Source organism: Netta rufina (assembly GCF_964035555.1).
Source record: "Netta rufina genome assembly, chromosome: 1".
Lineage (NCBI taxonomy): Eukaryota > Metazoa > Chordata > Aves > Anseriformes > Anatidae > Netta > Netta rufina.
In genome coordinates, this window is record NC_140123.1 from 110,422,185 (window position 1) to 110,449,946 (window position 27,762).

The window sequence follows — 27,762 nt, forward strand, 5'->3', positions numbered from 1 at the left end:
CTAGCTGCCCAGCAGAGCAGCGTCCCGGGATGGAGCGGGCAGGTCTCTACTTACTGAGCGGCAGGACGGTGATAGGGATGTTCTTGGGCCGCTTGCTCTCCTTGTCAATGAAGTCCCCCGTCACAGTCTTCTCCCGCTCGGTCACCCGGCAGTTGTACTTGCCACTGTCCTCGAGGCGGAGGCGGTAGATCTTCAGCACAAAAACGTTGTCGCTCTCTTTGGCTACCTTGAGCTGGCCCAGGGCCTCGCGCTGGGCGAACTCGTTGTTGAGCACCGGCACGGCGTTGGGCCCCAGGCTGGCGATGAGGGAGCTGTTGAAGGCCCAGGAGATGGAGAAGTAGCGGTCAGGGACATTCTGGGCCTCCAGGATGCACCGAAACTCCACTGGCTCGCCCACGATGTACGTCCGCTTCTCCGTCTCCAGCCGGACACTGAACTCCTTATCTGGGGACAGACAGACCAGCTCACGTCAGCACGGCAAAGCCCACCTGGAGAGCAGCACACCTCAGGCAAGGTGGCTGCAACCTGCCAGACCCTATGTGGTCACTACCTCTTGGACACGTGCACCTCCAGGTGGAGGGGCGAGCGGCTTGGTTTGGCTGTAAGAGGCAAAAGCTATAAGACCTCCCCACCCAAATTGCCTTTTCCCCAGCCTTTCCTCCTGGGAACAGCTCTGCCGTGACACCGGGATCCAGCAGCACCATGGGATGTGAGCTGGAGCCCAGTCCTGCTTGCCCCAGATTGCTGGGGCTGAAAGGCAGGGCTTTTAGGGATATCAGAGAGGACAAAAGAGCTCTTCTGGGTTTTTAGATCCTTAGCAGGAACCTGTGCTGCTGGCTGCGAGAAGGATTTTGACTTGCAAATGGGCCTCAGGCAATACAGAAGTGTTTGCTCAAAGTTTTAGTTTAAATTTCTGATGTGTCACTCTTATTTCCTCACTTCCCCACATCCTCATTGCCTGTGCTAGCACCAAGTGCATAAGGTGTATGTAAGCCTTAGCTCCCGTTGCAGCCCAGACACTGGCTATGTCAGACAGCAGGGGCTGCCGCCAAGCCCCCTTGCTGGGGTGCGATAGAACATACCACTGCTCCGGGTCTCAGCAGTGCCACGTGAAGGGGACCTCACTGGGGTACCCAGCAGTGAGAGACCTCAGCAACCCTCCCAGGAACAGCTGCTTTCCATGGGTGCACCCCAAGAGGCAACTGGGCTTATCTGTGGAGACCACAAACCCCACTGTGGAGTCAAGAGAGAACCACAGTGTGAAGCAGTCAAGTCCCTGACCAGGCACGGCTTTGCAGGCCTTGCTCCAGCGTTAGGTGTGACGGGACCTGGGGCAGCTCTGCAGCTGGCCTTGCAGACCCTCTTATTTAGATGGTAAAAGCTGTGGTGTGCATTGCTCCCTGCTTGGGCCAGCACCTGAGTCACCTAACTATGCACAGCCCTGTTTTCCACCTCTGCTTCCTCCCACCACCCAGACAAGCAAGGAAAGAGAGAGGAGACACTGACCGGTGGCTTGCACGTTGACAATGGTGCCCTGAGAGCGCTTGCGGGTCATGGCATACCACGACTTGTCCGGGTCCTGGATCCACTCAGCCGCCTCGCAGTAGAACTCGCCTTGATCTGACGGGTGGAGGTTGTAGATGGTGAGCTTCGAGGTGGTCTCGCCCACCTTGTCCAAGCGGACGTCCCCCGTGGCCTGCCGCTGGGCGTAGCTGCCCCCGGCCCGCAGGACGAAATCGCGGCTGAGGGAGATGACCTCCACGGGCGCCTCGCCGCCTCGCTGCCGGTACCAGGCGATGGAGACGTGGCTGTGCTGGGCCGTGCTCTTGGCCACCTCGCACTTCAGCTCCAGGGAGTCGCGCTCCACCTTGTGCAGCGTCTGTGGGACCGCGGTCACTCGCAGCGAGTCGGGGATCACTGCAGCGCAGGGGGACGGAGAAGCACAGCGTTAGGGTTAGGAACCCAGGAGAGGGTGTTATGGTTGCAATTAATCACTAGGATTAGCAAAGGCCTGCCAGCTCACACCTAGCCCCAAATAAAAAGACAACCATCCCCAAATACCCGCAGTCCATGAGCGACAGCAGAAAAGATCACACAGCTGGATTTACAGCGAACAGCCACTAAAATTAGGATGAAAAAAAAAACCCTGCAGCACCGCAGATTTGCTTAATTTTAGCAGGAGGTCCTGCTACTAGAAGGCAGGCTTTCTTAAAAAGAGCTATTTATGAATTTTGCTGTCTCAAGAAACATCATATGGAGAGGATACGGCAAGCCTCCTTCCCAAGTCTGCAGACAAGGCAGCGCCAGTGAACCTGTTAATGCCCACGGTTTCACCATGCACCAGCGGAATATAATTAACACATCTCAGCTCAGTTTCATTGACAACACTGGAGGATCTGACAAAATTGGTTACGTTGCCAAAAGCTGCATCTGTTTCATTCAGGCGCTGCTACGGAGAGCAATCAGTTGCCCTGAGGACAACCGCTGGCATTATTTATGGCAGGAAATTCAAAGCAGGAGAGAGGAAAGAAAAAAGCCACAGGATGGAGTAAATGAAAGGGAATTTTTTCTCGTCCAGCTCAGCCCAGAGCATTTGCTTTGACCAAGCGTGTGCTTCTCAGGGAATTCACTGTCCCAAGAGGGAAAATACCTGGTAAGACTCATTTACGGCCAATTGACCTCATCCCTGCAGCCATATCTCCTCCTGCCTCCCATCCCCTCATCCTCCTCACCCAGGCTCCCCATCCCCTGCCCACGGGCAGCAATAGCCTCTGGCCACGCCGTCCCACACCAGTCAGGAGCTGCCTTGCTTCTTTCCCCTCTTCCCTCCAACTCCAAGCACAGCGGTGATCACGGCCAAACTCCCCAGCTCACCACGTCTGCACGAGGAGATTTACATTTCTCATTTCAAACCGTTCCATATGATTTCCAGAGCGGTGCAGCTCCTTGCTCTTTGCCCTCCAGTCACGGGCTCTCGTAACTTTATTTTTACATCGGGTAGGTAAATTAAACCCAGTCACCATCTTGCTGGAGCTACTTTCCCACTGAGCTGCTTCAAAGGCAGAGCTCCCTGCTACACACACCAGCCTCCCTGTGCCAGTATCTAGGGTGAAAGCAGTGCTCTGGGAAGAAAGCCTGCCCATCCTCCTTCACGCAGCCAGTCTGAGAGCCCTGCGAGGCACGGAGCCGCCCGCTCCCCGGGACGGCAAGAGGAAGCCTGTCCCAGCACGGGCCCCATGCACAGCCCGCGGCAGCGGCTGCCCGGGGAAGCGCAGCTCCCACGGTGGGAAGGGAAGAGGGGAGGACCACGGCCGTGTCTCGCTTGCCACCCCATTCCCCGAGCTGCTTACAGGCTGACACAGGCACCGCTTTGCCAGTTGGACTTCATGTTTCCAGGTCATAACCTGGAGGGAGGGTTAGCATCTCCTACACCGCAGCTATTGCAAAATGCATTCCTGGAGAAAAATCCGGAGGCGGTGGCGTGCTGGAGGCTGTAATTTGACTATGATAATGCCCAACACACTGCATTGCACTCCTTGTGCTCTTTTGGTTTAAAATAAATAAATAAATAAATAATTCCAACCATATCCTCCCCACTAGATGAATCAGTATGGCCTTTGGGGTTCACGCTGCCTTGAGGCTGTGAGCTTGAACCAGCCTGGCGTGGGGATGCTCTCGGCAGGCTGCCTTCACAGCCAGGAGGACCGGCTCCCACCCTTGCCCTCTGTCTCACCCAGCTCCTGCTCCTCTTTCCCCTCCCTCCAGCATGCCACCCAGGAGCCTGTATCACGCTTCCCCCCAAACCCAGCCTGGCATCCCCCTTGCTCCCAGCTGGCAGAGAAAGGCAGCATCTCCTGCTAGCCCCTGAGCCGCCAGCTGCTGCAGAGGGGGTGCTCGCAGCCCCCAAGTTTTAAGAGCTTCTGAAACATTAAACGTCGATATTGCCACTAGAGGGTGTCAGGGGCCCAGCCAGGGACAGTCCAAGTGTCCTGCTGCCACGAGGAGGAGGAGGAGGAGGAAGGAGCAGGAGGTGCTCCCCTCTCCCCTAGTGCACACAGCTCCAGCCAAACCCACCTCAGATACAGACACCTCAGTAATGTGCAAGCGAGGAGCACCCGGTGAGCTACGCCGAAGTATTTACAGATTGGGAACCAAGGTGTCAACTGTAGGATAAGGAACCGGCTGACATTCACCTGGAGCAGGGACTGGAGCTCCCTGGCCCAGACTCAGTACACAACTCAAGCTCTCCAACATGCTCTCCTCCAAGCCCCCAGGACCAGCCCCATTTCCAGATGAACTCCGCCTCACAAGGACATAGACGACCCGAGGCGTCCTCGTTCCCTGGGCTGGCTCTGGTTTGTTCTTAGGTATCCAAAATGCCAATCACCCCCAAGGAGCAGGGCTGCAAAGCCGTTACAAGCTGGACACAAATCAGAGAGCTACCAACATTTTGTGTACTCCCAGGCAAGCAGCAGACCTGCCTGGGATACCATTTCCTTGTTAGGTGATGCACGAGGAGCAACAGGCTGCAAGCCAGAGGCCCAAGCTGGTAAAAATCACCACCACAGCAGCCTTACCCTGCAGGCTCTTCAGGAGAAAAATAACTTATACGGGGAAGGCAGCACAGCTACAAACAGCCATCTCGAGGGCCAGGCAAAAACCCACCAACCTCTTCTTCCCTTGGGTTTCATTATTGCTTTTACCCTCCAACACGCTTTAGGGGAACTGCATGGTGCTACCTTGTGTCCCCAACTGCCCGCTTCCTACCGTCTGGACAGAGCTACGCTTGCCAAATGTCAAGTGTGAACTCTTTAGGAAGAAAAAATGCGCACGTTCCCCACTCCTAGGGAGCTGCTTTTGGCTGAGAAATGCTGCTCTGGATTTTACAAGGAATTAGTGCAAGAGTTATGTTTCCATCTGCCCCGTGACATCTTGCTGCCCCGCGGGGATCCCAGCTCCGTGCCACCAGCCTCCTTCCCCGACGCCTCTGGTTGTGCTCGCAAGACAGAAGCAAGCTGCTCAAGACGAAGCGCGGTGCCAACGCCACCACTTTGGAGGAGAGCACTGGCGGGCACCAAACGACAACACTAAGGGAATGTCAGCTCCACAAGGGGGTGAAACTGAGTACATCACGCCGCTGGTAATGTCCCCGACCTGCCTTAGCTTTAAATCCCGAAGAGAAACCAGCAGGGGCCTGGGGTGTACCTCAACTCCTGCACCACGCTGGAGAGCGAATTCTCCCACAATTCGGAGAACTGAGCTCCTACAACAGCCCACCCAAAAGGTCAGCTCAGAGAAAGCAGCAAGCCTTCCCAGTAACAGCTCCGGATCCGGCAGCCCAGGGAGGGAAACGCTCTCCAAATTTCTCTTCCTCACCGACCTGCACATAACCACATGTTTCTGGTACCACGGGGAAAACGCACGACAAGCGTTAATAATCTGGTTGGGTAGGGGATTACTTTCCTTGGGTAGAGCCCAACCTGCACCGTCTTGTCTGGGACACAGGGTTGTCAAAGACGGCTTTAAAGGGAAGGCGGCTGCGAAGTACTGACCCAGCTGCTGCCAGCAGGCAGCGGGGGAACCGAAGAGTTAAGTAAAATGGCACGGCAGTTGTTTCACAGCAGCAGCAATAAATCCTCAGATTACAATAGTAGCCTTGTTTGTACATTAATGACTGGCTGGACTGATTACCCCGAAAGAAACGCATCTCTCAAAGCAACTGGACGAGTTCAGGCAGCCAGTGGGAAAGGGCAGAGAAAAAAAAAAAAAAAAGAACACAAAAGAAACAACAAGAAGTAGAAAAACGGGGGAGAGAGAATCAGATAGAGGACATGTAAACTCGAAATTAGGTCAGCTTCCCCTCTCGGGGCCTGAACTTCTCCTTTGTTGCTGCCGGGCCCGTTAGTCACACCCGCCTGCCCCACGCGGCCCTCGTCAACGCTATCCATCCCTCGCCCTCCTCCTGTGCCGCGGGAGCAGGGTCTCATTGCACACCCTGGTCCTGCTCCAGGACGTGCCTCATGCCTGAGTGACCCCGTCCGTGTGCCCCCTGCGCCGCGCAGCCCCTCTGCTCCTGCTGCAGCTGAGGTGGGGAGCAGGGGAGGCGCCTGTCAACGAGCCCCTTCGCCTCTCTGCACCCACCCAGTCCCGAAACACTCCGAGGAGCATCTGGTTATTAGGACGGCTAATTTAAGTGGAGAAGCTCAAGTGGCCTCATTAAAAGAAATTAAAAAAAAATAAATCACAAAATACACACAACCAAGGATCCCAAGAGCTGGGCATGTCGAGGGGTACAGAGAGCACAAGGCCTGCCTTCACCTCCCAGCCACAGCAGTGAGGGAAACCTCTAATCCCTCACACATGCACACTTCTATTTATTTATTTATTTTTGCAGTCTTCCTCCATGGCTTTGCCTGTGCCCCCTGTCCCCCTTTGAGACTCAGCCCTGCAGGCAGCTGGGCGACAGCCAGCAGAGGTAACTGGCTCTGGCAGTGAGTCAAGGTGAATCAGCTCCCAAATCCCTCTCTCTCCCTCCCTCTTTCAGAAACTCACCTTTTTGAGGGTTTAGCACTCCCTCTGATCCCAAGCCCGAGAGCCACCGGTTAGCTCCTGCAGCTTAATGCAAGCCTAAGCCACCGCAAATACAAGGGCAGAGCACATCGGCACGTACCTCTTTCACCCTGGGTTAAGCTGATGCGTTTTACTTAACAACACTTGAGAGCTAAGAGCAGGGACGTGGGAATTTTCTGTGGCTCAGCTGGCACAGGGTAACCTGCTAAGCCCCAGCCTCCTCGACCCACAGAACAGCCCGAGAGAACAAAAAAATACCCAGCACGAGGAGCCGACACAGCCTGGGCTCCTCTGGAGCTGTGCAGGCAATGCTGTCTTAATGTTTTACACCTCCGAAGCCGCAGGTAAGAAATGATAGAAGTGGAAAGCTTTGAAAATCCTCTTTTCAGCAATTTTAGTTTAAAGCCTTATTTCGTTCAGCCCAGCATACTCGGGGTGGGCAGGCAGGCAACACAAACAGCTGCGCAGGGAGGGAGCCGCGCGGTGCCATCTCAGAACAATCACGGCCGTCTCAGGCCATATTCCCCGGGGGCTGTAACCACGTTTGCGGTGTTTCAGGCAGGTGGGCTGTCCCTCCCCACAATCAATTTTCGAGGAGGATTCTCCTCTCTCTCTCTCCCCCGACTGCGCGCGGAAGAGAAGGAGCAGACCGGAGATAAGAGCGCGGAGCTGCTTGCAGAGATTAGCGCCTGCCTTTCAGGAGCCCGGCAGAGATCACACCGAAGGTCAAGGGGAGCTTGTTAAGAGCTGCGGTTCCTTCATTCAGGCAATCACGAAGGGTCTGAGTCCTACCAGGTTCCTTTCTCCCGCCTGCCTCCTGGGACCCGGCCTGTCCCACGTGTCGCAAAGCACGGGATCAGAATTTCCCACGGAAAAATATCTTTGGTGGAAGATAACCCAGGCCAAGATGCACTTGGGAGAGGAATCCTGAGAGCATTTTTTAAATTAAGGACTCTCAAGGCTCCAAACTGAGAATATGGATCCCTGTGCCTCGTATCTAGTGCAGACCAGCATGACTCCTATAATCCAACACATTAACCATCAGAGAGGCACTGATCAGTGGAGGAGAGCACTTCGCATCACGCACAAGTCAGTAACACGGGTGGGCAAGCAGTGCTTGCTTCCAAAACGCTGGCCCTGGATCTCCTGCCCCATCCCCTCTAAAACAGCCTTCCTACTGAGCACACAAGCAGAGCATTTCAGTCCCCGCAAACAAAGCACCGAAGGAAGGACGGAATTAGGTTTTATTCTATTTTACAGCCCTAATTTCCGTTCAGCCCCGGTCTGGGTCTTAAGTTCCCGTGGGAAGATAAAGTAAAGACGCTGGCTTTCTGCTGCACGGACGGGGAAGGAGAAATGAGAATCTCGTCTCTTCATGCCTGTCTCCAAGCAGATTGCCGAGAGACACAGGGTGGCACATAAATAGAACAGAGAAAGTTTGGAAATCTCAGAACAAAAAAATGCCCTGTACAAACTAACGGTAGGAATCTCGTCTAACGGTCCTGTTCCAAGTACGGGGATTGTTTGCAACGCCTCGCCCAGCCATACATCTCCGGCAGACAGCAGGCCATCTACCGAGCCACAGGGCAGCCTGAGCTGGGGCATTTCTGGCAGCTGGAACGGAGGACGTTGCTTCTGCTGGATATTTCCAAGCTACCGTCTTCCATCGAGGTTTTGGCAGCCCCGAAGTGTTATTGTGAAGCTAGCACCCCCGTGATGAATGAAAGGCACGGTCTGGCTCTTGCAGGATGGAGTCCAAGCCCTCCAACCACGAGGAGCACCTGCTCTCTTCCTGCACTGAAGACTGCAGGAAACAGAGCTGAGACGAGCAGTGCAAATTCAGCCAAACACCGTCAGACTTCTGCCACCAGATAAAGGCTGCACTGATAAATCCAGGTAATGTCCACTACTGCAAATCCCTTTTCCCAAAGACGTTCTTTCTACTGTACTTCTGTAATTTTGCCTCTTACACACGTGGCGATAGCAAGCTCTCCTCTTTAAGCTCTCCATGCTCCCAGCTTCTTCTAGTTCAGGCAGCGGTGGTCTGGGGAACAGGGGATAAGGACAGGAAGACAGGACCCGAAGTGCTGTGCTTGGAAGTGCATTTTCAGACCGTGTAAAGCATTCTCCTGCTCCAGCATAGCAATCAGCTACTCTGGAAAAGCTACTCTGGCACACACAGCCAGCTGACTTTATGTACGAGTGTGCTTGCCATCTTTATATTGAAATTTTTAAAAAATATTTTTGTTTTTATATTCATTGATCTGGGCATTTCAAAGCACCCAGTGCCCTTCCCTCCTCCCAGATTTCTGTTGACCCCTCTGGTTATCACCACGAAGACAGCTGGCCACCACCAAGCTGCTCGCCCTGTAGAAGAGCACTGACTACAAGATTAGAGCAGCGCCCCTCACAGCTACAGAAGGGGACACCACTTTTCCCTACAACCTGTGCTGTGCTTGAAGGCGATGAAGACGACAGGCGGTGGGAAAGCTGCGAGCAAGAATCAGTTGACAGGAACAACGAAGGCTCTGTCATGAAGTCCTGCATCGCCCTGGCAAGGCACACAAAGAAATCCTTCTGCTCACCACGTCTCCAGCAGCAGCTCCTAAACCAGGCAGGCAGAAACTTAACAGTTCCTGCTGTACAAATTATATATTCTAACTATTTTTGTGGCTTATTGGTGCCTCATTTCACAAAGATCAAAGGTCCTGCGTTCTGCCCTTAGTGAGCTTCTTCACAAGCCAGCAGCAAAGCCCTCCTTGCAGCTGCATCCTGCCGTGGCTCTTGGGCTGCTCTTATGTGGACGACCGTCTGGGGGAAATCTCACTGCTAGGGAAGAGTAAAAGCTTTGTGCAACCCCAATGAACTCATACTGACAGCAGACTTAGCCACAGAGCAGCCACCAGGTGGTCTCCCACAACAAATGCTAAATGCTGAGATGCAGCACCCATTGCAGAAAGAGCTAGACACTTCCTCTGGCTTTACAGTCTCTGGTCGCTTCTCAGCCCCGTGCCGATCACCGAGCCCTGCTGCTCATCAGGAGGTCCCCACGGGGCGAGGAGCCCCACAGAAAGATGGCTTGCTCAGAGCCAGCAGCACAGACACACAACTGATGGTTACGGACAGAAGGCAAAAGTTTGGGTCTCGCAAAATACATGTAAGGTCTTCTAGAGGTCAGTACCCCAGATTTTCTAGGATATCCCAAATCCTTTGCAGTACAGAGCCAGGAGGCGTTTTAAAATAAACAGTCAGGAAATAAACTGTGCATCAAAATAAAGAAAACAAGTTTTTGGTGCACCTATTATTAAACCCAAGGCACAGACTGTATCAAAGTAATGCACTGCAGCAAACAAACAAACGAAAAAAGCAGCAATGAAAATAAGTCAAGAATAAACTAGTAAATAGGAAGTTTCCACGATGTCTCCAGAGCAGGATCAATACCACTGGCTCCTGCAGAATCCAGGATTTTATTTATAGTGTTTCCAGCCTTCTGCCGGTGAAGCTACTGAGCGAGAGCCAAACGCAGCTGACACACTGCTGTCCCCAGGTCTCCAGACAGCTCCATTTTTCCCCGTCAGTGCCTGTTTCACCACCGCATCAGAGTGCAAAAGGCGCTGAAAGCTGTCAGCTTCCCAGCTGCTATTCGCCACCCTGTAGGTAAATGGCAAAATGACCAGCACGGAGCATTTCACTTGCGTGGCTGCTTCCGTGCGTACCCTCAGCGGAGGCAGGCTGCGGAGCTTCACCAGCTGAGACACCAGCCCAGGAAGAGCAGCAGATGCTCCGCTGGCTGCTGCCTGCTCAGCGGGCTGGGGAAGGAACAGAGCAAGGGAAACATCGCCAGCTCACATCAGCCCAAAGAGACTCTTGAACAGGAACAGGGAAAAGACAGGAGACTGCAGACTTCTCACCGCAGCAGTGCCCTTGGATGGTGTCTTCTTGTATCACTACCTTTTATAACTTTCTCCTGCTGGTAGATATCCTCAGGTTAACATCTCCCTACAGACATGCAAGCTTCAAGGAGACAGGAACAGGAAAGGATTTCCTGTAAAGCTTCAGCTACTGATGTTTCCATCCAGAAATGCCACGAACGCTGCCTGATCTCCGCCTGAAGCTGAGCCTGCTCAGAGCCCGTTCACCCTCTCCAGCTCTGAGACAACGGCTTGTCTCACAAGCACCTGTAAAGTTTGAAAGCCCAAGACCTCTTGTGCAGATGCGCTACGGCATGCAAATAAAGAACATCTTAGGAGCCTGATAAGATACACAGTCTTGCATCACCCTTGCTCTGTACTGTCTGGGGGGGGGAAGAACTTCTCACAACTGCCTGATCCAAGTGGCCTTTTTGCAAGCAAGTAGAACTGGAAATCAACACAGGTCGATCTGGAGAATTATGATTGATTAGTCGATGAGAGCGATCATCTCATTGCTGAAAGCAGAGGACACCAATGGCAAATGGTCAGAGCAGATTAATTATTTAACTCATGGCAGGTGTATGGACCCACAACCCATTTAATAGGTTTTCTCCTGCCACACAATGGAAGCTTGACTGATCCCACAATTAGCACCACCCGGAGGCACAGGAGCCAGCTAGAGCGCAGTCCCTGAGCAGAGCTTAGTACCCGGGAGGTGAGGTTTGATGTTTGCAGTTCATGCTCTGCGGGAGCATCACCATTCTGCCCCAGGTAGAAGAAAAGCAGAGCATGAAATGACAGCGTGAGCATGCCTGCCTGCCTCTCACCTAACTTTAGAAAGTGGCAACTACTTTGAGAGTGGCTAAAGCTCTCAAACGAACACTGAGAGATGGAGAGCAGTCTCAGAATAACATCTCACAGGTTTCATGGAATAGCTGGAGAAGCACAAGAGATACCCACCACATATAACTATTTCTCTGAGGAGATGAATGCACTGTTTGTTCAAACCTCAGATACCAAAGAAGTAACCTGGAAGACAAGCACGGGAATATCCCAATCAAGGAAAAGCAACTTTATCAGCTACGTAGGAATTCAACCATGAAGCAAAATAAATAAATAAATAAACCAACCACAGGAAATCAAGCTTCACTAGTCCCTCTACTCGCATTTTTCTTCTTTCTTTTATAAAATAACTCTTACCAAAACTCAGCCAGCTATCAGCTACTCTTACTCTTCCCAAAATTCAGCACACTATCCTGTCTAAACCTGGGGGAAGCATTAATCCACTTATAAAAAAAACACCACAACACCCTACACCAAAGGTAGACCCAAGAGCATTGCTTTTGGCACAGCTAGGACATGTCCTCCCAGCTTGCCTATCGAAGTTCTGTTCCCTGTAAGGCAGACTTACAAAGTGGGGGTATTTTTAAAGGCTATCATATTTCAAATCATGGCTAAATTCCTGTAAACACGACCTTCAGAAAGGAAGAAGAAAATAGCTTTTGCCTGTTCCTTTTTCTGCTACACTAAAAGAATGAGAAAGATTTATTTTTTCTTAATTATTCTGTATTTTTTCCAGAACCCTTGCTTGAGCACATTAGGTATTCAGGTCTCCTGTGCCCTGGCAGACTCCAGGGTGACCAAAGAGCTCGTGGTACCACGACAGCGCAGCAGGAAGAGTGGAGAAATCAATGAGGGAAGAAGTTTCTATTGGACTCTCAAAGCTCCCAAATCCTGTTTTTTTCCTACTTACAACACAGCTGGGAGAAAAATTCCTTGCGAAATACTTTCCATTTGCAGCCAGTTATGGGACATATGGGATATATATATATGGGAAAAGGGCTTACACCTGAGGTTGCAAACAGCTTGGCCAGGCTGGTGCTTCCAAATGCCACCATCCTACAGCAAAATGAATTACACAGCACCACTGCGTCCTACTTCCCCTAAAATAAACAAGCTGGGAAATGTTCAGAAAAGACAAAAAAATGACCCTTGTTTAAGAAAAATGTTCATTCTTCCAACCATCACTAAAAAAACAAAACACAACATAAAAGAGACAGAAAACCATTTCCCCTTAGAATTCATTGCAAGTTTATTTGAGTACTCGATCATCCCCAGACATCCTGGATCTATTAAGGACTGGTTTATGCCAGAAAAATCCATGCAAAGTGATTTCAGTTAAACTAATGCAGCCTCTTATACTTGCATGTTAAAACAGTTTTAATGCAGACTTCAATCCATGCAGTTTACTTTGAGAACTTAAGGAGTTTAAAGGTGCCCACATGGGGGAGGGGGTATTAAGGCTGTGGAAAGGATACACAGGACAGATCCAAAACTCACTGCCTCATACGGTGCAAGAGAAAGGCCAATGCCTTTCAGGTCACCAATGTAAATCCAACTGCTGAGAGTGTCCCAAAACAACACAAAAAGATTTTGAAGATAAAATTCCTAGGAGGCTGACAATCACAGAATGGTTTGGGTTGGAAGGGCCCTTAAAGCCCCCCCAGTTCCAACCCCCTGCCATGGGCAGGGACACCTCCCGCCAGACCAGGCTGCCCAAAGCCCCATCCAGCCTGGCCTTAAACACCTCCAGGGATGGGGCACCCACAGCTTCTCTGGGCAGCCTGGGACAGGGCCTCACCACCCTCTGAGTGAAGAATTTCTGCCTTATATACAATCTAAACTGACCTTCTTTTAGTTAAAAACCATCACCCTTTGTCCTGTTGCAACAAATACTCGTCCTTTCCCTCTAAGAGCTGCTGATGTGCCCAACACCACACCGAGCACGGCCCTGCACTGCCTGCAGTTAGATGTGACACATCCTCACGCGGAGCATGAACAAAAATGCACCACCGAAGCCTGGTCTCCACCAGTCTTCTACTTCCTTCTTTTAAGCTATGGTCAGTCAGGTCCTCGTGACTCCTTGAAGGAAAGGAGTCATACATCTGCTTTCCACCCTACAGTTCATAACTGCTGACTCTGTGCTTTTGTTAGTACACCGTTCATATAGATTTTAGGACAGGACATCCCAGCAAACTGTGCACACTGCCTCCTTCCTGAAGTGCCCCCAGCCATCCCGCTGGGACAGAGCCCAACAGACCACAGCATGGCAAACAGCCCTCAGGAGCAAAGAATTGCAAGGTTTGGGCTTGCTTTGTTTTTACAAAGCCCCCGGTACCCGTCACATATTAGAGGTGATTATGGAGCTTCTCTGCTGACATGTTCAACAGCGTACACCTTTGAAAACCTCTTATTTCCCTTTTAAGTATTTCTCTCCTTCCTGTCTTCCACTTTTTTTTTTTATTGTTTCTTTACAGGTTCCTCATTTACCTTCAGACTCAACCATTTAATTTTTAATAAGAGGCTTCACTGTCTATCCCCTGTCTCTTCAAAGGCCCAGCTTTATTTTTCTGCCTCTTCTTGGTCCCCCCTAGCCTAATTGTTATCATTTCTAACCTTCCTTTGCTTTCTTCTCCCCTCTAATCTCTCCTTGCTCCCATCTTCCCCTTCTGAAGTAAGTCCTTTTCATCCCTCACCTCCCTCTTGCCCTCAGCCAAGCATCCAAATACATGTGGAGCAAGTGTAACCAAGCATAAATATGAAAGGGATCCTCAAATTCTAGCAAAACGCTTGCCCCTACCTATTCAAATATTTGACTTACAATGATTAAGTGCAAGAAGATCATAAATATTTTTTTACAGAGCTGTGCAGGTCTTTAATAAACCCCAGCTTCTGCCTCAATGGCAGCCAGGACTGCAGTTGCTGAGCTGTTTCTATGCATTACAGGAGATTTGCTCCAAGGTAAAAGAGAGGGATACCTGAGCCAGGAGCTTGAATTATAAGCAAGGAGATTTCATTCCCCTGCTGCTGCTTGATTGAAATTCAATGCCTTCCTCTCACCTGCCTCTTTGTTATGCTAACCTCTCCTGGCTGGCCAAAAAGTTCCTGTCCATGCTGCCACCAAACCTGGGGAACTTCATCTTGCAAAGTCCAGGCTTGCTGCATGCAGCCCAGCACGGCCTCTTACAGGGCATATCCATGCCATGGCCAGCAGCTTGCTGCCACCCCTCCTCAGGGCAGGTAGGTACGGGGGTGTCACACAATGCCAACATCAGTGCCAAGGGACATCAGGCGAAGTCGCTGCCCTGTGAATGCCCATCAAGGAACATGGCAGGTTTTACACAGCACTGCCACAGCATCCTCAAAAGCACTGGGTTTGCAAGGGGTGGATTAGGACTGGAGCATGAAGTCTTCTCTTACGGTCTCCCATTCCTAGACAGAAGGCTGCTGCAAATAAATGGTAGCAAAAACTTCACTCCTTGCCAGCCAGGTGACCAAACCTGGCTCAAAAAGGATATTTATCTCATTTTCTGTGTTTTGACTTGACTTTCTGTATGACCTCCTGGGCTTTAAGCTAGCTGCTTATGCCTGCCCCCACCACAGAGATGCCATGGGTCACCTGAAAAGCCTTTGGTGAAGACTTGCTGTTCTGCTCCAGAGCTAGCCCCATACCCGCTGTGCTCCTCCAGCCCCATCTCCAGCTCCCATCCTCTCTCCACAAGGGAGCACACGCTCGTTTTTGGCATTCCACAGGAAAAGCAGGTCCCACCAGTGCAACGAGCCTCACAGCAGCAGGCTGCGAGCGCTGGTGAGAGCAAGTTTTGCAAAAAAATGCCCCCAAGCCCCTACACCCCCCTCCCAGTGCTCCCCAGATGCTCTCCCAGAGGGCGGAGCTGTTTGCTGGGACCTCAGAACGGTCTCTTGCCAGGAGGAAATAAATAAATGAAATAAAACACGCCCGTGTGTGGGCTCATGCAATTTTAATCAAACTAATGTCTGCAAAAAGGGGGGGATCGAGGGGCGGGGGGGGGGGGGGGGAGGGAGGGATTACGGTGCCACTTGTTCAAAGCGCTCCCGTTTATTCCACATCTGCGATCCCTTCTGAGCTCTCAACAGCAGCGAGGAGCATGAGACGCACAAAGCGAACACGTCGCGCGTACCGAGCTGTCTCTTTGTTTTAGTCACTGTCTGCAGCTAATGTCAGCGAGAGAGCACTCCTGGGAGCAACGCTTCGGTGCAGCGCCAGCTAATTACACACTGACAAAAGCACCCGGGAGGGGGGAAATGAGAAAGAAAGGAAACCGAGCATCCTAAAGAGCAGAAAACGGACTGGAGATGGGAGCGGGGAGCCCAGACCTGCTTCCCACAGGGCCAGGAGATGGAGTTACACATGGGATGCAAGGAGCACGCCCTAAACCAGCACATCGTCCCCTGCCCCGCAGAGCTGCGAGTGCACTGAGGGACGAAGGGTACCCCAAAGCTGGCAATGCCAATGCTCATGGGGACGTGTAACACTTGGTAACACTCTGGGGTTAGATGTCCTCTACTCAGTGCAACACCTCCCTCTGAGATAGCTGAGAGCCACCTGCCTGGGGCTGGGCAGTCAGCAGGAGCAGATCCCCACAGGGCTTCGGTCTGAGCTACCCCGGCCCCGGGCACTGCTCACAGACAGGGATTAAAGGCAGGGAGATGAGAATTTCAAGCACGTATCGGGCAAACCCATGTGCATTCCCCACAGCGACAAATAATTGGGTGCCAAGGAGGAGATTAACCCTGTGGACCAAAGAAAACAAAGGCACAGGAGCCGGCCTGCTTACGAAGCTGCTGCTTCTTCTCCCAGACGAACACAAATCTCTCTAGCCAGGATGAAGGTAGCACCTGCACGAGAAATGCTGACTGCTGCCAAATAAATACAAGCCTCCGATTTTATGTGGATCCACAGCAAGCAACACCAAGATGTTTGTGACAGCTGTTGTGGTGGTGAGCCCACCCGAAGCTGTGACAGGACATGACTGAGCAGCACCAGAGGCTGCCCCTTGCTATCAGGCAGATGTGGCCACCCCACATTTGGGGAAGATTTGCGAAGAGGCTTTCCCCACAGGCTGCCAACTAATGACCATGAGAGATGTCTGTGTGCTGCCTCCTTGACAGGCAGGTGTGTCATGACAGGCTTCCAGTGACACATCCCTGTCACGGCAGCGTGGTGGCCAGTCAAGAGACCTGCAGTAACGTCACCCTGGGCTGTGATCCTGTCACTTCTCATGAACTTAACCATGCCGGGCTCCTGATGGCATCTACCTGCATGCTGGCTGTCCCGCTGCTCCAGGAGGCCACCCCGAGCAGCAGCGCTGTGTCCTGGCCATCACCAAGAGGATCGGCATTTCTCTCCCAACAACTTCAACTAGCAGATAATAAGGGATGGGCTGGGCGGCCCACAGGGACCCTGTGGTGGCTGGCTCGGACCCATTGTGCTTGGGCAGAGATGGAAAATGCCTTCTGGACACTCAGGGAGGGGACCAAGACAAGTGGAGGATTCTGGTGTGGCCTAGGGCACATGCCATCGAAAACATCTTGTTAGCACAAACCGGTGGCTACTACCCAGCTTGACTTAGCCCTATCAGCCCTATTAGCCCCCTCAGCACACCACAGGAGGGGACAAGTCCATCTTCCTGCACGGACGGTCTGCAAAACCTGCAGAAACTCCCTGCAGCCCTGCTGTGGGTGCACGGGGCAGCTCAGCACCCCAAGCCAGCACAGCACTTCTCTAAAGCAACAGGCCCGGGCTAAGCGGGACCCCATGGATGTGACTCTAGGCACCCACCCAACCATGTCTACAGTCTCCCAATTCCTCCTCTCCCCTTCTCTCTGTCGACATCAGGCCCTTGTCAGATGCCTCTTGAAGCAGATGAGATCTGACAAGCCTCATGTCTCTGAGGATGAGCAGGCAGCAGACGCCGCTCTGGCCACTGATAGAGGGGAGTGGAAATGATCTGAGAGCAAAGAGTGCCGGCATCTCATTACCCACCGCTCGCCAGCCCGCGTTTCTCATAAAGTCACTTCAAAAGGAGCTCCTCAAAGCGTGCCGGCTCTGCCTCCTACTTCCCAGTCGCAAGGGGAGAGGAAGAAAGGGTGGGCGGCAGTGCAAAGGTAATTACTGCATCCCGATGGCCCTGATGGAAGACTGCACTGAAACCCTGCTTGCCTGCTCTGGGGTCAAGAGCCTGAATCAGCCACTAGGGCACTGCAGAAGGACACATGAAAAGGGTGGGGAAAGAGCCCCCACATGGTCCCTGCAGCAAGAAGCCTGCTGGAGGTGGTGCCCATGTCTCCAGCAGTCCTGGATCCTGCACCCCAGGAACCAGCCTGGAGGCAGAAGTCCTTCACGCGCAGGGACATCCCCTCATCCCCCAGGGCCACAGCTACTCAGTGTTCAAGTGGCTTCGGCTGCCAAACAGCTCAAGCAGGGCTTTTTGGGTGGCTGGCATTGCTCCTGACTGCTTACTCGATAGCTGAGCTCTGCACGGGTTTGAGCTCTGTTCCAGCTTTCTCCTCCTTATATTCAAGCCCGGCGCTGCCAGGTGGGCCATCCGTAATGCACAAATGTCACCTGCCATTCTGCAAGGCGTTGTGTCAGAGGACAGGTGGCATTTGTACACCTGAGGGAGCTCAAAAGGTGACAACGCAGTGCCAGAGGGCCTGTGGTCATCTGCAGCACACTGATGCAATCCTTCAGTGGATAACAAGGCTCAGGCGCCTCACATTAACCCTCTAATTTAATGAGAGCCTCATATTAACCCTCTTAATTAAACCTCTAAAGCACATCAGCTTGCTGCTTCGGGAACCACATGGGGTTTCCACGCAGCACACGAAGCAGTACGCAACCCAGACTCCACACCTTCTGACCTTCTGGGAGAAGACGTATGGCACTACAAGTTATAATTGTGACACGTGTTTGGTAAGGAATGGATTTATAAATGCCTTGCTCTCTCAAAGAGGCAGGTAAAAACGAAGAATGACAAGGTCTGAGAAAGCAAGTGTTTTTCTCACACCATACCCAGGACAGAGGCACCTCTCACCAGAAAATCCTGCCCACTGTGCTGCACCTTCCCTAGGCAGCAATCCCTACTACAACATCTCTTTGTGGAGCCCTGAGTTATCATTTTAAGCAGTAAGGAATAAAGCCCTGCAGGGCTCAATCTGTTGAGAGAGTCAAGGAACCGGAGCGGGATGGAGCAGACACTGCAAGGCATCTGTCCCATTAGTGCCAGCGCAGCCAACACCCATCGCTTGTGGCAGAGGCTCGCTCAGCGCTCAGATGGGGAGGAAAGCAAAGGGCAGGCAAAACCACAGTCCTCTCAGCACTGTAAAGCACCTTTGTTCAGGCTCAGCCCTCTAGCTTGGGCTCTGCTCCCTTTGCGGGCTCTCTAGAAACATCTCTTGCTGATGGCAAAGGGGCGGCTGATCCCTCCCTTCCCGTCAGCATCCTCTGGAGCACTCCAAGGGCTAGGGATGCTGCACACCATGGTTCCCCGCTGCTCTTCTTTTCTGAAGGTGGCAGGGAAACCCTACAGTGGGGGCAACGTGTCCACATAACCATGATGTGGGGCCGAGGCAGGCAGCCAGCTGCACCAAACCCCAGACACATGGCTGGCTCTGGGGTCGGAGGTGGGGAGATGCCACCCCCTCCTCAAGTGATGTGCATAGCCCGCAGCTCTCCTCCCCATTACATCTCCTACTTACAAGCAGCTGTTTGGCAGCATTACTAATCAGTGCCGCGTGGAATAATGTTACATCTCCCCCAGCACTACTCTGTTATCTTCTTTCTTTCCCCACCTCCAGCTGCTGCTTTCCTTCCACCACCCCCAGACTGGAAAGCAATAATACATTCCTTTGCTTTATCCAGGCTCTACTTTTCTAATAATGTAAACAATTTACTTATAACCCATGCAAAAAAAAAAATTAAATACAGTTAAACCCACTTAAAATAAATACTTGCTGAAGGAATATCAGCTGGAGACTGCTCTCTGACTTATAATAATCCCACTGCGCCCAGGGAAATCCTCTTAAACCTATATCAGATAAAGATTGTAAAACTGTTATAGGGCTAAACTGGCAGGGCAGCCACAGAGTCAAGGTGGAAAATGTCTCCTCCCAGCTTCTCCATACTGAGAGGCAGCCCCATCCCCATCCAGGTCAGGCATCCCTCTCAGCACCCCAAGAATTTTCTCCTGTGCAGGAGCATTGGACCCATGCCGCATGGCAGGAGGCAGAGGAGGGGGAACAGCCTGTCCCACCAGGCTTTGGAGGGGCTGGAGGAAAGGGCAGGGAGCCCCAGGACTCACAGCCTGCCGTGGAGCATTGCTCTCCTGCTCCCATCCACAGCTGGAAGCATGGAGGCAGGCAGATGTTGGGTTAAATAGGCTTGGAGGCTGAAAGCAAACAAGCACACATCACCTTCTGCCAGTCACACTGGACTGAGATTTTAAAGGATATTTAGGCCTCTGCACAGCCCTACAAGTGCCCAAGTGCACCTGGGGCTTTGCCGTTCGCCACCAGACCTATCTTCAATGCCACCTGAGAAAACCATTGGGACTGACAGCAGGAGCAGCTGCCCTCGCCCCTCCGGGCAGCGGACCGACAGGAACGCAGAGCAACCCAATCGAGGGGACTGGCATCAGAGAGCAAACAAAGCAATCCCCGAGGGAAAACGGATGAAAAAGGAGGAGTGGGAGGAAGGAGCAAGCACAGCAAAACCTCCCCAGGGAAGCAGCAGGAAAAAAAAAAAATGGGCAAAGAGGAATGTAATATTTTTGCTGGTAACAGAAGAGCGGCCGGCTCCGTTATGGGATTTCTCAGCGCTGCAGCTGGCTGGAGCTGCAGGCTCCGTCCTCCACTTTCAGAGTTCACCGAGCAATTGCTACGAGCGGGGACGGCTGCCATATGCTGCCAGCTGCGCTCGCCTCTACCGCCTTCCCCACACAGCGCCCAGAGCCCGTCCAGAGGCGCGGGAGCAGAGCATCCTGCACATGTCAGCCCAGCAGAGCTGCCAGCAGGGTCCATCGGCAAGGCACAGAGAGGGTCCCCAGGGCAGAGAGCTGCCAGGATGGCCCCATACCTGTCACATGCAGGGGTGCACAAGCGGAAGAGATGGTGCCCCTTGGCTGCCATCCATCCCGGCTATTATTACAGCCAGAAGAAGCGTGAGAGCCTCCATTGCCCTCCCTCATTTGGGGAAAGGAGACTGGGGGCAGCCCAGAGCACACAGGAGGTAAGCTAATTTCAGGACGGGAGGTGGCATCAGACTGCTTCTGACACCAGACGGTCTTTGGCTTCCCATGATTAGCAAGCAGATGCTGACCTGAAGGAGCTCCCTCACACACCGAGTTCACCCGCTTGGAAAGGATGCCTAAAATCCCAAGTAATCCAGCTGTGCTAGAGCTGGCCTTCAAATGCACCAAGATCCCTGGCTAAAGATTCTTCTATCACACCTTAAAGCCATTCTTTCCCTCCTATCAGCACTTAACACCTAGATGTTACCGGCAATCTACAAAAGCAGCCTATACCACCCTTTGCTCCTCTCACAACCAGGGACTGAGAGGCATCCTATAAATAAAGCAGGCCATTCAGGACTACCAAATACTCCATTTTACTGGGAACTGGCAAAGCACGCAGGAGAAGAGCCGGCAGGACGAGCGATACAGGCAACACGGGCTAACAATGCGCGTTGCTTTAGCAGCAGCTCATCTCACGGCAGCTGGCACCCAGGACGCTCAGAGGAAGGATGAGACCCATGGTCCCATAAAGCAATGATCAACCAGAGCCAGTGAGAGACCAGGCTGGAGGTGAAAGCCCTGAGCCTCCTGGAAGCAGGCTTCTGCAGGCTCTTTTGGCTTTCAAACACCATTTTAACCGACTGATTCGACTTTACTATTCAGGCTCAGTACCGCACAGAAACCTATCCGAGCAAAACGCTGCAATTCTTTACAGTCTGAAGGCACGGTAGCATTTGGGCTTCTGCGCTTCCCTTTATGACAAGTAAAAGGCATCATAAGTCTCAAAGTGAGAGGGCGCATTTTAAAGACCAGGCTAGATTTGAGAGCAGAGGGCTGTGCAATTGCCTGAGTCTGTGTTCATTTCCATTTTTAGAAATGCATTTTAAAATACATTTTCTCTTACAATGCCTATGTACAAGTGAACAGACAGGCATAAAAAAGGACACACGTTCACACTGTAAACCTTTTCCTACCTACATTTTAGGATGTGCCCCTACCTCAAAAGGGACAGTGTAGGAGAAACATATGGAATGCAGTGATGTGCCCCAAATGTGTCTAACGCCAGGTTTCCCAGAAATGGGTAGGTGGATGAGAAAACAAAGAAAGAATTAGTTCCACAGCTGAAAGCTCAACATGTCGTGTCACCGAGTTGCCTGTGGTTTTGAGGGACAGGGCAGGAAGATAAGGAAGGGGGGGAACGAAACACAAAGAAAGTGGAGAGTAGATACAATGGATTTTTTCCATTTTTTCAGGTATGGTCCACCTAAAATTTGTTCCATTTTGCCTGCACAAATAGAAGTAGAGAAAGAAGTAGAGAAGGAATATCACGTAATACAATAATAAAGAAGTAAAAATCAGGCAAGAAATTCCAATGTGAAAGAATAGGGGACCGCATGCTGCAACAAAACAGGAGTAATTGGAAGTGTTTAGCAGGAAAAAACAACAATAGGAGACAAGATAAAGATACACATCATAATAAGCGAGCCTTCTCTAGCAATGTAAGGACACTTAAAGATATTGTTATAAGATTTCAGTTAGAGCCTGGAAGGTATCTACAAAAAGGTGTTTTAAAAAGCCCAAGGAAGAACTAGCCCATGCAATTCATTGCCAGATTGTCCGCAGCTAAAGCCAAGATTAAAAGAGAGAGCCTGCCTGGAAATGTAAATGGGTCTTAGTGCCCTCCTCCCACCAGCAGTTTTACAGCTGGCAGGGGCACATTGCCCCTTGGCAAGGCAGCTCCTGCTACCACCACAGCATCCCCAGGGGCAAAACCATGTGAGCTGGAGCACAGCTCTGCTTCCAGGGCATCAGGAACGACTAGGCAGGGCTGGAAATGAATCCTGTTCAGGATCATTACCAGGCAGAGCAGGAATATAAGCCTTTGTTTCTAACTCCCGTTATCTGAGGAGCTCAAAGCACTTTACAATTATTTAGCTTAGACTTTGTGAAAGGCTTGTATGCTATTATCCCTAATTTTACCAGCTGGGAAGCGTTGAGAGAGACAAGGGGGGGCCATACTCAGGAAGATGCAGCGAGCTGGCAGCATGGTGCAGGGCAGGACCCGAAACCTGGAGCCCTCCAGCCCCCCAGCATCAGAAACTGGGTGCTCTGGTTTGCTGCTGCCTTTGCCCAGGCTGTACCCATAGGAATCGCTAGGGGTAAATGTGTTTACCCACCCTCATCCCTCCCCAGTTAACAAACGCTCTATCTCCATACATAGCAGGAATAGAGAAAAAAAAAAAAAAGGAAAAAAAAAGCAGAGCAGTATAGGTCTATTTTTTTTTTTCCAAGACTACTACAGAGAGATTTAGTCATGTGAAGGAGGATGGTAAGAACAAAATACGCCGTGTCTAGCTGCAAAGGACCACCTAGGAGAAGGTATTTGAATTTTTTTTTTTTATGTCAGCTAAAGGGGAATTTGAAAGCAAAGGACATTTTACTCCTCTGGGGAACTAATTACTGCAACAAGCAAAGCCCGAACAGGCAAAGATGAATATAACTCACAAAGCAGGAATTTCAGCGATAACCAATCCTCGAACTTCCTTTGCTTATCTGACTTCTTGGCTAAATAAAACATACACATAGATTGTGGAGGTAGCAGAGCCATCGAGATGGCCTCAGAGAAACTGGGAAACCTGAGCTTAGAATCCCCAAATTCTACCTTTACACACCAAAGTGGAGCGATAAACTCCTGCAACCTCTCAAAAGAAATAAGAAACATGACATACAAGAACATCCTGGTAAAAATAATGTGTGTGTATACAATAGGTCTTTGCTATTCTGTGATTGCCCACATTATGCCTTTTTTTTTTTAGCACTGACATCACCACTATATTCCACTCTTCACCTTTCCATCCAAATCGGTGCCTAACACTGGTTTCTACTACCCCATAGCCACATGAAGCTCCACAAGACCATGGGACAGTGCAGGGCGGAAGGGACCTTTGAGGTCTGCAGTCCAAACCCCGTCCTCTGACAGGGTCATCTATCAGGCAGGGTCGGCTATAAGGTCACACCAGGTTGCTCTGGGCCTGATCCTGTCAGGGCTTGAAAACTCCTAGAAGCGGAGGCCACGCAACTTCTCAGGGCTGTCTGAACCTCTCGTTTCAATTTTTGTCTCTTGTTGCTTGTCCTTCTGCTATGCACTGCTGCAAAGAGCCTGCTCTCTGTCCTCCTCTGAGCATAAGCTGCTAGCATGTGTGACAACACTTTCCCCTGTCTCTCAGGAGAAGAGTTTAAAAAAAAAGGAAGAGGCTGTGAACACTTCTACCAAAACCAGTAGATCCTTGTCTGCATGATCGCCTTCTTTCTCAGGGAAAGCCACCTTCAGCCAAGTTGACAAGTGGAGTAAACTCGCAGCCAGCGAGGTCCACAAGCCCCCCGTGAGCGGCAGTAACAGCTCTCACGGTGAGCCCCACGGGTCCCCAGGAGCAGCTGCTGCTCTCCCCAGCGCGGCAAAGCCGTGAGATAACACCCTCCCTCTGCTCTGTGCGCAGACACACCACGTATGGCAGCACTTCGCATCGAAGGGGGGAAGCTGCTGGCAACAAGCAGCCGCAGCTGTTACGGGCAATAAAAGTTCATTTTTTTCTTCTTGCCTGTTACATCCCCCTTGGCTCTGCACAGATAAGTTCTGGAGGGTTTTGGTTGCAAGCTCAACAAAAGAGAACAGCCTTCTTCTCTCAGAAAAGCAGATCCGAGACACGCTCATCTCCTTCCCTTCCAACACAAAGTGTCAGGCCCGTATAAATCTTTCTTCTACCTCCAGCTCCATCAAAGCTTGTTGTGCCCAGTGCCAGGGCAAGAGGCACTTGTCACAAACTGGAACACGGGAGGTGCCAGCTGAACATTAGCAGCACCTCCTTACCATGTGGGTGACTAAGCACTGGCACGGGCTGCCCAGAGAGGTTGTGGGGTCTCCCTCTTTGGAGATCATCACAAGCCACCTGAACATGGGCCCATGCAACGTGCTCCAGGTGGCCCTGCTTGTGGAGGGGGTTGGATGAGATGTGCTCCAGAGGTCCCTGCCACCCCCAAACACGCTGTGATTCTGTGAAAGCCTCTCAGACACCCTTCCCACCGCAGGCATGGACTTGGGGCTGGGCCCACAGCTCAAGTGCAGGGAAGAACCCTGCAACACACTCCAAAGGGCACTGAGTCCCCACAGACTGAGCTCTGGCCTGTGGAGAGTTTCGAGCAATGCAGGCGGCTTCACATTTGGAGATGAGACCTGACAAGGCTGCCTGCCAAAAACACACACCCAGCCCCTGAGGGCGGCCACAGCCAGGCAGGGCCATGAGGAACAGTGCTGAGAGCAGTGCACCAGCCTGCATGGTCCTACAGCAGAAGCGTGTCCTGTCTGAGGGTGGATGGGGGAGCCACCAAAGAGCTCCTACCTGTTGCTAACCCTCTCTGCCCATCTTTCACCCAAGCCTGGCAGGAAAGGGATGCCAGTGACCGTCCCTGCAGGCACCAGCCATCTGCACTGCAGCTCCTGCCCACCTCTGAGACCAAGCGCTGCTTGGCTCTCGGGTCTGCACCAAGAATGCTCCTCCTCACTCTGCAGTACTTTGGAGGTTGCTCTGCCTCTCCCTGTCCCAAGTCCTTTCATTTTTTTTACTTTACCTTGTTTAAGATTGATGCTGCACAGCTGCTTCCCCAGAAGTAAGAAGTACAAGAGCTGCCACCTCCTCAAGTGCTTTGAAAGCTTTTCTCCCACTCTGCTACTACCTGCTTAAGAAAAAACCTCAAAGCTTGATTTCTTCCCTCAAATCACTTACTTTCTGAAAAAGAGCTCAATGTTTTTTGGAGCACAGATAAGAAAAACACTGAGATAAAAGTCTAAAACTTCTGAAGAGGTTAGACCTGGGCCTCTGTGCTGTTATCTAAGTAGCATACGGGCACACAAACAACTCATTGCAGGTACAGAGTGGAGTACAAATTTGCAGTGACTCACGCAGTCTGAAGTAACTGCCATGTGCTCACTTCTACCCCACAGCAAAACGCAAGTTTATTTACCCATCAACATAAGATGAGAAGCAGGGACCAAAATCTCAGATTGCACAGCACCCCTGCGGCTTCACCACCTAAGTTACTGCACAGAAACCTCTTCTGCCCACATTTCAGGAGGTATTAAGACAAGGATACGGTCATGGCAGTCTGGAAAATACTTCTGTCCTGCCAGTGATGATGCTCTGTTACTGGGATGCTGCTTTCCTTCACCTGCAAATTCCTCATCAACCTCAACTTCTGCAAACAGTGAAGGAGCAGCCCATGTACTCCTCACAGCTAGCACAAGCAGCAGGTCAGGACCACCATGTAATTGCCAGTCAGGTCCTTACACTCTTCCATTTAATAGATGCAGTTTTGAAAAAAACTCTCTTCAATATGTCAAAGTGTCTTCCAAAATCAACTGCAAAGCCAGAATCTCCATCAGTTACGTAGGAGCCCCATGGGTGAACTTTCTGCAAGCAGCCAGTTTCTTCAGCCACTACAAGAAGAATTCACTTCACTCAGCAATAGCTGCCTGCCCCAAGGTAAACACCCTGGCTCTCTCTTTAGTAAACCCAAAGAAAGATGCTCCTAACCTACATAAAGATTTGCTCTCCAGATTTTTCTCTCTGTCCTCTGTCGGCAGATATTGCCTCAACATCTTGCTTAGGCAACGTGTTTAGGTTAGATGAGTGGGACAACATTTGTCTGATCTAAAAACCTCTTCTCCTCACCCGAAGTCAAAAAGCACGAACTAGCTTCAGCAATTTCCTATCAGCCTTGGGGAACTGAAGTCTATCAGCTCTACTTAGAAGGCAAACAATGGAGCTGCAGACTTTGTACGTGGGCTAATCCTTTCTCATAAATCAATCACAAGGCCTTGGTTCCACAACATCCTGCAGAGCTGCACCTGTTTTTCTGCTGCCTCCCTCAGCACCTGCAATTCATGTGAGATGTCTTAAAATCCTCCTTCCAGTACATCTCACAGCCTGGGCATAAACCCTCCTTTTCCCAGTGACTCCACTCAAGAGGAGATGATAAAGGGGGTAGGAAGACAGAGGCAGAAACTTGTTTTTGAAGCAAGGAAATGAAGACTGGCAAAAAGCATTAAGCGTTGGTATATGCTCCCCTATGACAGAAGGCCCTTGAACCACATTACTGTCCTCATTTCTACCTTAGCTGAGATTAGTGCCTGTGCTGTATGCCTCAATTCAGATCAGTGGAGATGAGAGTCCCACAGAGTGCCTGGGGAGCATTTCTCACTCCAGACCATCAGGGACACCAGGCTCTCAGAGCAGCACCAGATTCTGAACAAGAACGAACCTCGTAAGGACACACCAAAAATGGAAGAGGGACAACTAGCCATGCTTACTGTTCTTAAGGTGGGTAGAAATATATTTTCAAACCCAACCACCTACCAAGTCTATTTTTTAGCAACTGCAGAGCCCTTTATGCTGCTCAGATGGGAAGAGCAGAGATACATCCCAGCCACTTGCTGCAAGCCGAGACGTCCTGGTGCTGAGAGCAGCCCCGCATGTAAATCTGCACTGGTGCCCCATACAGCCCCCACAAACCTCCCCCACCATAGACTTGTATTGCCTGTGTGAAAAAGAGGAAAACTCCTCCTTCAGATCTTCCCTCAAACCACGGGGCACCGCAACTCAAAGCTCCCAGAGCAGCAAGCCTAAAATCAACACTGCTCCAAAGCCATCCATTTCACACATAAACGGAGAGAATAAAGATGCTAACAAACCTGTCTCCCTCCAGGCTTTTCTGCTGCCAAAAAAGAGACACTCAATCTAATGAGTCAATTAAAAATTCATAACTGGATGAAAGAAAAAAAAAAGTTTGGTTCTGTTTCTGAGAAAATGAGAACAATAACTCTCATTTAGCACTCGTGTAGTTCTTATTGAATACTGTCTGCAGCAGTGAAGCTGTCCCGAAAACCCACGACCTGTAGCTGACAGCCAAACCACCAGAAACAGCTAGAGCGTGTGCTGCCTGGCCCCACAGAGATGCTCTGACCGGTGGGCAGGCATCTGGTACTGGGATAGACAGGGTGCCTGCTCACCTGGATGCCAAAAAGCCAAGCAGGCTGAGGGACAGCCCTGTTTGGGGCAGACCAACTGCTCCCAGAGCACTCTGCCATCTCTCATGGGCTATCACTGACTCAGAGG

General features: G+C 51.3%; 1 protein-coding gene across 1 annotated transcript in view; it reads right to left on the bottom strand.

The window, feature by feature from the left end:
* Positions 1-27,762, bottom strand: part of IGSF3 (immunoglobulin superfamily member 3) — a gene marked incomplete at its 3' end in the record, with an annotated part of 79,749 nt that overhangs the window by 26,466 nt on the left and 25,521 nt on the right. Inside the window, exons 3-4 of the mRNA XM_084285619.1 lie at positions 1,507-1,917; positions 55-444 (exon numbers count right to left, since the gene is read on the bottom strand). Coding sequence (XP_084141745.1) covers positions 55-444; positions 1,507-1,917 — 801 coding nt within the window. The remainder of the gene's footprint in view (positions 1-54; positions 445-1,506; positions 1,918-27,762) is intronic.